The 14,368-nt window shown below is 32.8% G+C and overlaps 1 protein-coding gene and 1 long non-coding RNA gene across 2 annotated transcripts; one reads left to right on the forward strand and one right to left on the reverse strand.

Annotated features, from left to right (window-relative positions):
* Positions 1–9,528: 9,528 nt before the first annotated feature.
* LOC116347117 lies at positions 9,529–10,726 on the reverse strand. The gene is made up of 4 exons (XM_031777554.1): positions 10,313–10,726; positions 10,099–10,226; positions 9,800–10,029; positions 9,529–9,743 (listed from the first exon to the last, which is right to left on the reverse strand). The coding sequence occupies exons 1-4, from the start codon at positions 10,533–10,535 to the stop codon at positions 9,620–9,622; spliced, it is 705 nt and encodes a 234-aa protein (XP_031633414.1). The 5' UTR covers positions 10,536–10,726; the 3' UTR covers positions 9,529–9,619.
* An 812-nt stretch (positions 10,727–11,538) lies between these two features.
* On the forward strand, positions 11,539–12,529 carry LOC116347118. The gene is made up of 2 exons (XR_004201653.1): positions 11,539–12,202; positions 12,278–12,529. It is a non-coding gene; the product is annotated as an uncharacterized LOC116347118 (long non-coding RNA).
* The last annotated feature ends 1,839 nt before the right edge of the window (positions 12,530–14,368 follow it).

Genomic DNA, 14,368 nt, shown 5'->3' on the forward strand with positions numbered 1-14,368 from the left:
GGTTGCACAACATGGTCACCGTAACCAATAAATGTGTACATTCCATTTGCGAAAGATAAAACGACAAAGAAAAGCGACGAAATGTTGTCTCTATGGGGCCTAGCTTCCCGCAGACATTCAATGGAAATATCACACTCAAAAAAATTGGAATTGTAAATTTATTTCGTCTTTTTTATTTCTCTTACGTTCATTCATAAATCGAGCATTTAACGTATTTTATGGCCTTTTATTGATTTTTGTCGATTGACTGTTTATGCAAATTTTTTTCTTCTATCAAGTGATTCGATGCTTATTTCCATTACATTTTCATTCGTAAGTATAAGTGGTGCACTGCATTTTCTCGTTCCAATATAATGCTTTTTTATGAGAAACAATTATTTTAGTGAATCACATTTAACCGATATGCGATGATGTTGCAAAAACACATTGCACTTCAGTTCATAAAACGGATGCGATTCCATTCAAGTTGATATAAAATGTGTCATATCTTTATTAAATCTTTTATATGACTTTGAAAACCAGGATCATTTCTAAAGATGCAATATCCCTATGGAAAAATGAAGAAATCTTGGTTATTTATTAAATTGCTTGTTAAACGTTGAACTCTGGAATCAGTTTGATTTATTCGTTTTATTCTCTTCGTTTAACCTCACCATGGAGTCGCTGACATGCTTAAGATAAATTATAATAACTTTTTTGTATCTAAATCAATTCATCGAAATGAAAATGCCCGTCAAAACATGGATGACCTCTTTTGATAGTCTTATATAAATATTATTGGCATTTTTCTGTTTTCTTTTGCGTTCGCTCTTCAATTTTGGCTCGAAAATTGAAGAATTTCGTCAGCGTAATAATAATATAAAATGTGTAGAAAAAAGTTTTTCAAAAGTAATTTCATGGAGCTTGTACAATAAAAAAAAAGATATCACAAATAAATGGAAAAAGTCAATAAACTATTGCACCCGGTTAAATTGCAAAGTATAAAAACTAAAGTGTCCATACATTCAAATCGGTCAATTTTGTACGCAATGAGAATAGAGCAGTGCTGCGTACAATGTTCATTTTGCAAAGCGATGGATACTGAGAAGGAAAAAAAACGTAAAAGTTTATAAAACCAATTGAATGCGTTCACCTGCAGTCTACACTCGTTTATTCGTTGGGATTTACCGTTTTTCGACTTATTAAAATTGCTAAACCGGTTACTCATTGTACCATTTGTATGCGCATTTGAGTGAATTTTGTTTTTTTTTTATTTTTTTCATTTATTTGACTTACATTTCCGTAGCACTTTAATTGCTCATTTTTTTGCGATTCTCATTTTCTCTCGCTTTTATTTTTTTTGTTTGTTTTTCACTTTTGACATGTCAAACTCTTCGTTCATTAAGCATTCACACAACAATACTCATTGCTCGACACCAATGAGAGGATGTGAAGACTTCAAGTCTTTTTGAGCCGACGGTGGCGCACCGAATTTCAAAGGGGACGTCAATGTAATTTTACAACTCAAATCGAAACTAAACAGCGCGCCAATTTTAAAATTTGCTGTCATTTCCTCCCATTGCTCGACACATACATTGATTTATTTTCTATGAAACGGCATTTTATTTTGGTAATTTCACTTTCTCGACAATTGCTTTTCATTACTCGTTTGAAGCCAATAGGACTTTTACTACCCGTATTAGAAGAATGCATGCTTCGTGTACACTCGGCACATCTTCGCTGCTTAGGCGAATATCAGCAGTAGAATTCTTTGCGATATGGTCAAAAAAACATCAAGCAGCCATATGTAAATGTTTCATTCTCTTTTGTGCGAACTTTCTTTGACTGTGTATGGCTGTGAGCAAACACATGCATTAGATGCATGACAGTTTGCAGTGAACTCAACGGCTGATATTCCGTAAAACAGCGATGATGTGCCGAGTATACACGAAGCGTGAATTGTTCTAATACGCGTTACTGAAGTCGTATTGGCTTTAAACGAGTATTAGTTCTTTATCAGACACTCCGATTCGCAATGATTAGCCAAAAGTTTAACGCATTGCTTCTGGTCATATCACAAAATAATCAAGAACAATGAACGCAAAATTAAAGTAGCGTGCAAATAAGAAATGAAATGAAATTCGCCTTGAGCTTGCTATTCTATGTATACATTTTTTTTTCGTTGGTTTTGTTGGTGAATCGATAATAAAATTATGAAATGGCAAGAAACTTTATATGGATCATAATTTCATTTCGCGACGTCATCAAATGACGATATAGCCCTAAATGATGGATATAATAAAAGTTGGAGTGTTGGATTTCCTTCAACACCACCACAACCACCACTACAAATAACAACAACAACAGTAATATTAATATCATTCTATATCTCTGTCCCTCTACCGAGTGCTCATTGTGCAATATTCTTTCAGTATAGTATCAACAAAAGCTGAAGCGTGTAGCAAAACGAAATCAGTGGTAAATCATTTGCGAAGCACATAAAGACGACTTTTATTGCTGAATTTAACAACCGACAATAATGAAGAAAAAGTAGCAAATAAATAAAATCTATTTAAAGCAACAAAAAAACGTAATTAGCAATGAATTCTGGATAGAAACACAGATGAAAATCTGTGTTGGATTGCACTCGATAGGAAAAAACGGGAAAATTAAGCTCATATTCAAGAAAACATATTCGTGAGAAATTGTGAATGCAAATTGGCATTTAAATAAATTCCACTAGTTCGCATCTCACTCATTACGGATATGTATTTGTCATTCATATAAAGCAAATTATTTGCTAGGAAATAAATAGTAAAAATACAAATACGATAAAAAATGAAATGTACATGAAACATAATGAGATAAATGTAGTGTATAAAAGGAGCCAAAAATGTCCTTCAGTTGAGCTTGTATCTCGGAAGCCAATTACGTTTAATAAACGCGCTTTCTTTTATAAAATACAATAAGCTCATGTCGTCATTGATCTTTAAGTACAGTTTATTCATGATTTTAGCACAGTTCAAACACCGATGTTCGGCTGTTTATGAGCTCCATGAGTTATACATGGAAAAGCGGATAGTCAGTTCGTAATTTGAAGTCAATTTACAAGATATACACATACACATTGACATTAATTGTTGGCGCCATATAGTTTCGATCCACGTGCACAACAGAGCACAGCATACAGGATATGAAAGAGGATTTGAATTCATATATGCACACTGAACAAAATAGGTCGACCGTATGTGGTAAATAAAATGATTTTTTTTCATGCTTCACGCTGATGGAGTCATGATCCGTGAATAAAGCGTTGAATGAATTCTTTTGCACGTGACCTTTCTTACAACTCGGTCAATGCATCGTTGTCAATATCGAAAGCAGCTTTATTAAGTTCATTCGTTCATTACTTTGTTCGACTCGAACTCGTTTGTTTGGCGCTCGTTTCTTTTGGAGGTTCACATTTAGCTTATTATACCTCAACGCATGTTCACATTAAATGCTCAACGATATGAACAACATGTTCATTATCGCTGTTGTAATCCCAATTGAAAGGTGATTAAATTTTAATGTCACATATAAATTGATGTCCATTGAAATTAATATCAATCATGTATTACGTTAAATTTTTCCAAGTGCATAATCTATATTAATTGATCCAATAATGTAATTTTTCCGCTAATATTTAAACGTTAATGTGAAATGAGAGAGCATTTTCGCTGAACAGAACATCGCGGAAATGTATCATGTTCAAACAGTTCAAAGACATATTATAATTTATGACTATCAGTTAATAATAAAAAAAAACGCATTACAATGTCGCTCAAAATGTTTGGCGCATGGAATAAACCACGTTCACATGAAATAAAAAAAAACCGTTCAGATTGCGGTGATGCATTGATTGAATGAATTTTTATGATAAAGCTTTTTATTATCAATTTTAACCCAGGCATATTTGGTTCTTATCGCATTTCATATTGATTACCTTCTCTATTGAGTTTAAATCTAGGGGTTTTCATGTATTTTTATTGGATGAAATTTGCATTATCGTTGCATATTGGCATATCGTTGAAATATCGGCGGAATATCGGCGGAATATCGGCATATCTGTAAAATATCGGTTATATTCGGGTATTTTTTGATAATTAATTGTTCTGGAAGTGGGCTTTGGTGGATCATCAGGATCATTAGAACCGCTCCCAGTTCTGGAAGTGGGTTTTGGTGGATCCTCTGGATGGACCAGACCATGGTTTGACAATCCCTTGGCCCAACCTGAAGGTCCACTTCCAGAACTGGGAGCGGTTCTGATGATCCTGAGGATCCACCAAAGCCTACTTCCAGAACACACACACTTCGCATATCGGCCAATATCGGTGGATTTTTGGCAAAAAATAGTGAAATCGGTAAAAAATTGCATTATTTGTAAACATTTGCATGATTTGTTATACTATTGTTTATTCGTAGAATTCTGGAAAGAAAATCTTACATGAAAGCCCCTAGGTTTAAATCATCCGATATTGATGGATAATAAAGAGAGAAAAAATGTGTATACAGTATGTACGAGCAGCTTCCATTCATTGAACAGCATTTATTCAATGGGTACAGTAGCGCATATAATATCGACGATGAACAATTTTTGTGTACGCACATCATATGTGTAAAATAGAAGTATGCACACATTACGTTATTCTCAACGCAAACAGAGACTTCTACGTGGGTGAATTGGTTGAAAGAAAAATTATATGAAAAAATGGAAACAGCCGTCGTGAAACATAATCAAATCAGAGCGTGTAAACTAAGCAAAAGTTTATCATGAAAGAGAATATCTAAAATAACATGACATTTCCTCTGTACACAATTTTGAATGTTTGTCAAGACGGTAGACTTGAGGCATAATTCTTGAAACATTCACAAATTTACATAAATGTGCATAGGTTTTTGTATCGGATGTACAGAGATTTTCTTCATTAGGACATTGATCCTTTCAATCGTGTACATATTTATAGACACGTTGGAGATACATAGCAAGAGCTCTGTGCATCTCATGCTTTCGCTGTTATACAAAACCTGTGCGCATATATGACCATCTAAATTCGAATGTAGCTGGACTAGTTAGGTAGTCATTTCTATTTCATTGCTCTCTGTATTGTGCGTATACAGTATAGAGGCAATGATTTTGGCCATAAATTACATGACTATTAAGCGAATCAGACCGTAAATTTTATTAGGATGTCATTTTTGCTTGACTATTTCAATAATCTTCCTTAAAAAATGAATTTACTGTGGAAAATATACAATTTAAATAAAATTTGTAAGCTGAAAATCATTTTACAAAAAAATGAAAACGATTGAATCCGAATATTCTTCATGTTATTTGTAAAAAGTAGGTTCAAGTTCAAAATAGCAAATCATATCATATATATATATATATATATATTATTGCCAGTGCGTCGGTCGCTTTTTTGGATATGTATGAAATGCGTGAGATGAAAAAGTTTCTTAAGTCATTGCTCTCATTCTTTTCTCATCCCTTTTCCCTCTTTTGCATGATTTAACTAATCGACATTACATTTTAAGCCATACATACACATTGAAAATTTGCAAAAACACATTTATTTTATTAAAATTAATCCAAAGTCCATAAGTCTGCTGAATCATCTAAACATATGTGCTCATGTGATTATAAAATCTATAACGACGAAAAAATTGGGCACAAACACATGCAAAATATACTAAAAACGGCTGTAAAGCTTTTGTTTGTGTAAAATATATGCCTTTCGCTTGATATCAATATGCATTGATAATATTAGATCAAATATTTGACAACAAAAAGTTTCCAAGGAATGCTCTAATTATATTCGTAATAATCAATAATTTCTTTGGCGTTTGTGTGTTAAGTTAAATAAACCTTGTGATGTCGTTAAGTGAGATGCTAAAAAATGCAGACAACCAAGTGACTTTATCCAATCGAACGATGAAAAGAAAAAAATTGATGAACAATATTTTCGATTGATCTAACATTTTTGAGAATATTTTTATGGTCTCTTTCGAATGGTTCTGTCCTTTATTTATTCTCTCAATTTTACCTTATTTACATATGATTTACTAAGTTTTTGTCATTGGTAATATCTTGAATATGATATGAATAGATATGAAATTTGTACAAACCAATTTTTCGGCAAAGTTTTACGACTGTCGCCAACAGTCTATCGAATAAAATATAAAAATCAACAATATGACAAATTTTCGAATTGTTTTGCTATTCCGACGTTAAATATATGACGTCCCATTACAACACTTTTCCCTATACACCAGGTGTTGCTAGGGGCTTTCATGTAAGATTTTCTTTCCAGAATTCGACGAATAAACAACAATATAACAACTTATGCAAATTCTTACCGATTTCACTATTTTGTGCCAAAAATCCACCGATATTGGCTGATATGCGAAGTGTGTGTGTTCTGGAAGTGGGCTTTGGTGGATCCTCAGGATCATTAGAACCGCTCCTAGTTCTGGAAGTGGACCCTCAGGATGGGACAGGGCATTGTCAAACCATGGTTTGGTCCATCCAGAGGATCCACCAAAACCCACTTCCAGAACTGGGAGCGGTTCTGATGATCCTGATGATCCACCAAAGGCCACTTCCAGAACAATTAATTATCAAAAAATACCCGAATTTTAACGATATTTTACAGATATGCCGATATTTCACCGATATGCCAATATGCAACGATAATACGCAAATATCATCCAATAAAAATATTGGCGAAAAAGTAAAAAGACAAAGAAATGACAATGCTGGAATGTGAATTTCAGCCAGGCTGTGTGTTTTGTATAATTTCAGCAGGTACTGCTATTTCTAGCACGATAGCTATGCTCTGCCTAAGTTTGACGCATTGCATACCGCATTGAAATCGATGCCTATTTACAGTGTGTGTTCATTACGCGGCAATAGCGATACCGTGTATTACGCAGCATTCATGCATGTGTATTGATGGTTTACGGTGTCGCTATTGCCGCGTAACGAACACACACTGCTTACAGCAGTCACCGATTTCAATGCGGTATGCAATGAGTCAAACTTAGGCAGAGCATAGCTATCGTGCTAGAAATAGCAGTGCCTGCTGAAATTATACAGAACACACAGCCTGATTTCAGCCACTCAAGACAGATGTAATCAATAACACTCGCAAATAAGTGCGCGTGTTTGTTTTTCGTACGATGCTAAGTATAAAATAAAACGAAATTAACGATGGTGATAATGTCAGAAAGTTTTTATAGACATAAATCCATAATGAATATTTTATTTTCGTAATTCAGTTTCTTGTAATCGTGCGTTTGCGCATCATTCGCAGCGGCATAAAACTTTGAACGAATACAAAAAATGACCGAACAACAACAAGCCCATTTAAATAATAATCAGAAGAAATTCTTCAAATTGTACTGATGATTGATAGACCTTCAACAGGATTATTAGACTTTCTACACTTATAAAATATTGTTGCATTAAGAGATTTCTTTCTTTGACTTAGTTGAAGCAATTTTAAAAAAATGCCAGAGACGAGACTTTTGGTTAAAATTAAGGTGATGAGACAATTTTATAGTTGATTAGACGATTAATATGCATAAACAATCTCTGCAAATTTCATCGACCAGACAGCGTAAATGAGAGCTTAAATTATGTTCATACACCCTCCAATCCAAAAGTTCCGAGACTTTTTAAGCGAAAATGGAGAATTGTGCAATGTACATTATAGTTTTTTTTGTTGACAAATGACTGAAAAATGAGCAAGAAAAATATCGTGAATAAGTGACTTACTGTCTATTTCATGTTCTAGAGACTATATACATCTGACTATCTGCAATATTCGTTATGGATTATTCAATATATAGGTCTTCAGTTAATATTAGGCTCATCAGGTTCCACGAAATTCACAGAAAATTGGTCCACGAAATGAGAATATCCTGAAAATGTGACTTTTTCCAAAGATGTCGATATGCGAAGCATGTACCGATATAGGATCTTGTGTATTAGCTTTTCTAGCTTATAGACAGCATGAGCAATTATAATAAAATGGTTTTTGAAATATCTAATTCGTTAAAACTTTCAACATTTATCACAAAAGTTGATTACAAATTTAATGATGATTCACTTTTCTTGTTTTAATAGAAGTGATTGTTCATTATAACAATAGCTTCTATTGTTTTAGTCCATTTAGCTGGCTAACGTACTGTCAGCTCAACTGACCAGTTAGTTCAAGATATTGTCTGATTCATTTTGTCACCGAGAGCAAAAGATACTAAAAAATAAGACGCAATATCTTGACATGTTTACATCCGATCCTCATGAAACCTGGACATATTGTCAGTGGGGCAAGTACCTTTCTAACGCATATAATATCCAGTAGGTAGCGCCACTGGTATCTATTATTTTTAAAAAGTCTCGGAACTTTTGGGTTGGAGGGTGTACACTGTACACAGAGAAAAAAATCGGTAAATATTTATAGACTGCGTTAAATCACATGAGCTAATATTGTGATGATTTTTTGTAGAAAATGTGAAATTTGAGCTATGTTAATTTATCGACCAACTGTCATGAAATTTTGTCTAGATCAGTTTTTTGGCAGAAAATTATGTATCCCAAAGTTTCACGACGATCGGATTAAAAATAAAAAATTTCAATATGACAAATTATCGACAAATGTCATTTTTTACTTACTTCTGTGAAAATGTGAAATTTGAGCTATGTTCATTTATCGACCAATTGTCATGAAATTTTGTCTAGATCATTTTTTGGCAGAAAATTAAGTATCCCAAAGTTTCACGACGATCGGATTAAAAATAAAAAATTTCAATATCACAAATTATCGACAAACATAATTTTTTTCCTGATTTTTGTAAAAAAATTCGCTACGGCTCGCTTTGGCTCGATATAACTATTATATCATTTTGCGATATATAAAATTATTTTTTTTGAAAAATTTACTATAGGAAATACTGCAAATGGCTCGCTATGGCTCGCTATGGCTCGCTATAACTATATTTGAAAAATTTACTATAGGAAATACTACAATTGGCTCGCTATGGCTCGTTATGGCTCGTTATGGCTCGCTATGGCTCGCTATGGCTCGCTATAACTATTATATCATTTTGCGATATATAAAATTATTTTTTTTGAAAAATTTATTTTAGGAAATACTACAAATGGCTCGCTATGGCTCGCTATGAATTTAAATGAAAATCAATCGACGATTTCAAATGGTTTTTGAAAATGTTCCTTGATGAAAATTGATGGAACAAATTTTGTACTTTTTGATTGTTTGTAAGTTTGCACATTTGCGTAAGTGGTGCTGCCATCCACAGCATATTAAAATATCTTGCTGAGAATGTGTCGTCCGTCGCATGCGAAAGTACGTAGCAGTTTTTACATCACAGCGAACAACAATACATGCATTGTTCTCTATACAATCGTTTGAATGTTTTGAGTCACATAATCGTGAAGAGAACAATGCATGCATTCTTGTTGGTTGTGATGTATAAACTGCTACGTACATTCTCATGTGACGGACGACGCATTCTCAGCAAGATATTTTAATATGCTGTGGATGGCAGCAGCGCTGAGCAATACTGTGTTTTTAATTTACATGATGGTACAGAAAGCTTTCGGTTTTACATCATTATACGTCAAGTATTTACAAGTAATTTCAGTGCAATCGTTGAATTTTTCAGGATCATCTCTTTTCATTTCCGCCAAACTTTCGGAGCTAAAAATAATGCAAAAAATGTAAAAAGAGCTAAAGAAAAAAGTCTCAAATACAACCTCATACGATCGAGGCATTTATAGTTCAATCTATCGGCCAATCGGTTCGATGAATCAGATATGAAAAGGCTGGCTGTTACATCCACATGTTGCTCCAAGCAAATCGTTACATGGACCCTAAGAAGTGCCTCACCTAATCCATGGCGACGATAATTTGGATCAACCGCAAGTGCTTCGCTTGTCAAGTATTTATCAACTGGAAACTTGTCGAATATACGATCGCATACAAACTATAACATAAGATGATGAGTAACTTAGATGAAGTAAATTTGGAGTAAAATTTTAGATTTTTTTGTTACATTTGATTTACACATCGATTCTCTGATATCTAAAATATTTAGCCCAATAATTGTTTGTGTGCCAGGCTTAAAAATCACCACTGAAATATTTTTTTCCAATTCTTCTCGCCAACACATTTTCGGTGAACCTGTTTCAACATTATCCAATTTATATACACTGAACATTATTAAATGTATGAATTTAGATAGAGAGATCAGAGATGTCAACAAATACTGGTATTCATTTTTAAATGTTGTGCCGCAAATACCGCTGCATCGTCATATTTTGAAGGATGTAATTTTTCAATACTGTAGTAAATCGTTTTGCCGGTATCACTCAGCTTGACTGGAAACTTAATGGGCCACAATGATTTTTTTGAGCTTTCACCCCTTATCGCAAATTCTTCCGATACAAAAACTCCAATAAACACAAAAATAAAATATTTTCGACCCAACATTTTCACAATCAAATATATATTGAATGATTCGGAAAATCATTCAAGTCACATAACGATGGTTAATTGCGCTCAAACAGGTGTTTTATAAGGAAAACGTAAAAACAAACATTATTTTCTATTTGGTTGCAAAAATTGTTGATTTAATTTATTCAAGTTAGTATCTCCTCAGAAAGTCTCTGTTTAATTAGCGCTTATTTGGAATAAATGTGTTTTAGCTTGATATATTCGCTGTCAAATTACAGAAAGAAACGATTATTTGTCTAAATTCAAGGTGTTTTAATTGATCACAGAGCTAAAAAACCAAATTTTACATCAATTCTTTGTAGTGGAATTTTGTCGCACAAAATTGTTTGTTTTACTTCAATAACAATAATGAGTGCTTCTTAGTTCGATATCGATAATTCTACTGTAGATTCCTTAGCATGAGTCAGTGGGCGCTGGTGAAGCACTTTTTGTATGGAAATATTTGTTGAAAATTCAACAATACGCCACCTATTAAAGACAATAAAGATTTTCGTTACTACTGCTGTCTTGACACAGCTCTAGCGAACTATATAGCTGTATTGCAAACGTATTAGTACTGACACCGATTCTGTGTATGCGTGTGTGTTGTAAATTTTGCACAAACGGCTACGGTTGACGACTGAGTGCAGAATTTGCAATACAAACGGACAAAATCAGAGTCAGTGTGTTCTTTAGTAACAAAAATCTTTATGTATTTTAATAGATGTCGTATTCGTTGAACCTTCAACAAAAAATCTTCGATACCAGCGCCCACCGGCATGAGTTTACCTTTACCTTTATATATTTACTTTGTCATCATTATCGGCTGTGTGCATCAAACATTTTCAATAAAAGTTTAAATAAATTTGTATCTACGGCCATTTTTCAAACTCTAAACTTTATTTCATTTTGTTACAGCTTTCATACAATTCTAACTTAAATGAATCTATCTTAATAATGAATCGACGAAGACAAATGTAACTGTTTAAGATGGGTACTCTTGTAAGAGCTACATCATTTAAACAAACTATTTAATCGATTTAGTTCCATTCAAGATCAAAGACAATAAAATAAATAATAATTAAGAATCAATATCGCTGGTTAATCGGTTTATTTATATGACATCATTTTTTTTAAACTATTAACTAAGCCAGGTGCATTTAGAAATTTTCAATTAACTTAAAAGAAAATCCATATGTCATTAAAACTATTTAAATCATTTTAATATCCATTTGTTGTATTGCCGGAATAATTAGTTTTAAGGCCAACATATATGTAACACAAAGAAGTCACTTGACAAACAGATTTCTGCCCTTGCTAAGCATTCAATTACCAATGCACATACGTTTAAATTTGATGAAGCAAACATTTTAATACAAGAACGGAATAAAACTAAGCTACAAATACAAGAGGTTAACCAAATAATTAAATTTGAACATATTGCATGTAATGATAAGAGCGATAAAAAAGATTATTCTAATGTGTATTATAATCTAATTAAAACTGGTTTGAAACGTTAATTGTAAATTGGATTGAATAGTAAATTAGTCGTACACCAGAGGTGCAAGTATGTTTAATGAGGCAATTGACAGTTAGTTGTTGTTGTTGGTTTTTCACTGTAATACACATTCAGTGTTGATTTTCAATTGGAACCGCTCTATTGGGTATTCTTATTTTTCATAATTGTATTCAATTTGATTAAGTATTTATTAATAAAATGTTTATTTTGTTTTAATAAGGTCCTGATGATGGGCTTGACCCGAAACATGTAGACCAAAACGAAGAACATTGAATGAATTTTATTTATCAAAACGGAATTTTCTGAGGCAATACAAAACAGTTTGTGTGAACGATTTGTTGCACAAATTTGTATTTAAATCATATTATTTGTCCTTAACAGATATGCTCACACTCGCCCTTGGATAACTTTTCTTTTGGAAAAAAGATAAAGAAAAATGATGAAAAATAAATAAAAACTTTTTTCAAAACAATAACTGTTTACTACTCACTTTAGCATGTCGCAAATGAAAAAGAACACAATCAATGGATAATATTATGGTGTATCAGAGATTCAATATGAAACTAAAAACTAAAGTTTTTGCAGAATCTCTCTCTTATTTTCGATAAATCAGTCGTCAAATAATTATTGTTTGTAGTTGAACGAATCATTTGTTATCAGATAAAAATGATATTAAAATATTGTTTATACCACCAACGTTCGTTTGGCCAATTTTGTTTCGAAATATTTGATTGGATTGCGAATATCTATTTGTTGTTCAAACCACATAAAGAGAAATTTGTATTCTTTTGTATGAGAAGCAAATGGTCCGATAAAAGCGAATCAATGTGTATACGATGGTCATTTGATGATGAGAGTTGTGCTATAGTGTTTTCGTAAAAACATAAGTATATAATGATAGCAAGAAAAAAAAACTAAAAATAGTGGCAGTGAAAGAGAGCGAAATTAGGTCAGTGTCTCAATATGTCTTCGGGTGGATGATTGTTTGTTAAAAAGAAAACGTACAAAAAGTAGCCGAATGCGAGTAGAATAGCGAATAAAATCAAACAATACATAGTAGAAGTAAGAACACCTTAGAGCGATATTTGGTGTCAAATCCAACAAAATATTCAGTTTTCCATAAGGTTCATTCATCTGAATATAAAAGTGTATGAAATTCTCTTTTGTGACGTACGTTTGTAGTACGTAGTGCTATATTAAATGATATTGATCCGAAGCAAACGAAAAACTCTTCAATGGTTGAATGATGGAAAAAGACAAAAGTTATGGCGATTCGCATTTATTGGGGACATGTACAAAGTATACAAATAAGCGCAATGTGATTTCAAAAACTTTACGTAAAGAACGAATCATGTGTGGTAAATTTTGATGTACTAGCAAAGCAACCCCAATAAAACGGATATTATGTATTTGGCAACTACATCAAACCTTTTTCAAAGACCTTCAACATACACACATTCACAAAAAGCAATCGATTTACTTTATAGATTCCAAAATTTAGACTTTTTTGTATTGTATTATTAAAAAAAATAGCAATAGCAAATGGTAATGAAAAGAAAAATATGCCACAAGCATATATATATACACTGCCATATATATATACACTGTCAGACCAACCAAATTAAAAAAAAGATGTCAATTTGTATGAAAAATATTTGGTTGGTGTCAAACTATCTGACGGCAGTGTATATTGAATAGATAAAAAAATAAATGCCAACTATTTGCAATTTAATGCATGCTTACAAAATCCGGAGCTATGGCGTACAGTTTTGTGTTGCGGAATGCCAATAAGTTGATGATACAGTGGCGAATAAGTGCGCGAAACCATACACGGACTAAATAAGCAACGTTTCTTGCTATACTGTGGATGATGATATACACATCGTAAACAATACTTTGTTATTCTATAGAGATTTATGATCGAAAAATGGGCAACCAATGTTTTTGTTGTGACAAAAGAATCGGTAGAGATGTGAAAAGTTTTTGTTTTATTTTGAACCCTTTCACTTTTTACTTGTTTCGGCTCGGCAATTTTTCTGCTTAGTTTAAAGTCAAAGACACATTCACTTTTGTATATATGCTAGGGGGTAGACACATAGAATAGGATTAGACTTTTAGTGTAAAAATTCGAGAAATTAAAGTGGAATAGAGAATTCAGTAGCTGGATTCACATGGATTCACTAATCCTGTGTATGGAATAGCGAAAATGGGTTAATTCAAAGTTTTTGTAATCGATAGTACAGAATTTGATAAAAGCATTGAACTTGTTTTGAGATAGTAATTTGTTCTTTTTTGAAATATTTTTTAGTTC

The sequence above is a fragment of the Contarinia nasturtii genome, unplaced genomic scaffold, assembly GCF_009176525.2.
Source record: "Contarinia nasturtii isolate CC-2019 unplaced genomic scaffold, AAFC_CNas_1.1 Cnas_scaffold_1699, whole genome shotgun sequence".
Classification (NCBI taxonomy): Eukaryota; Metazoa; Arthropoda; class Insecta; order Diptera; family Cecidomyiidae; genus Contarinia; species Contarinia nasturtii.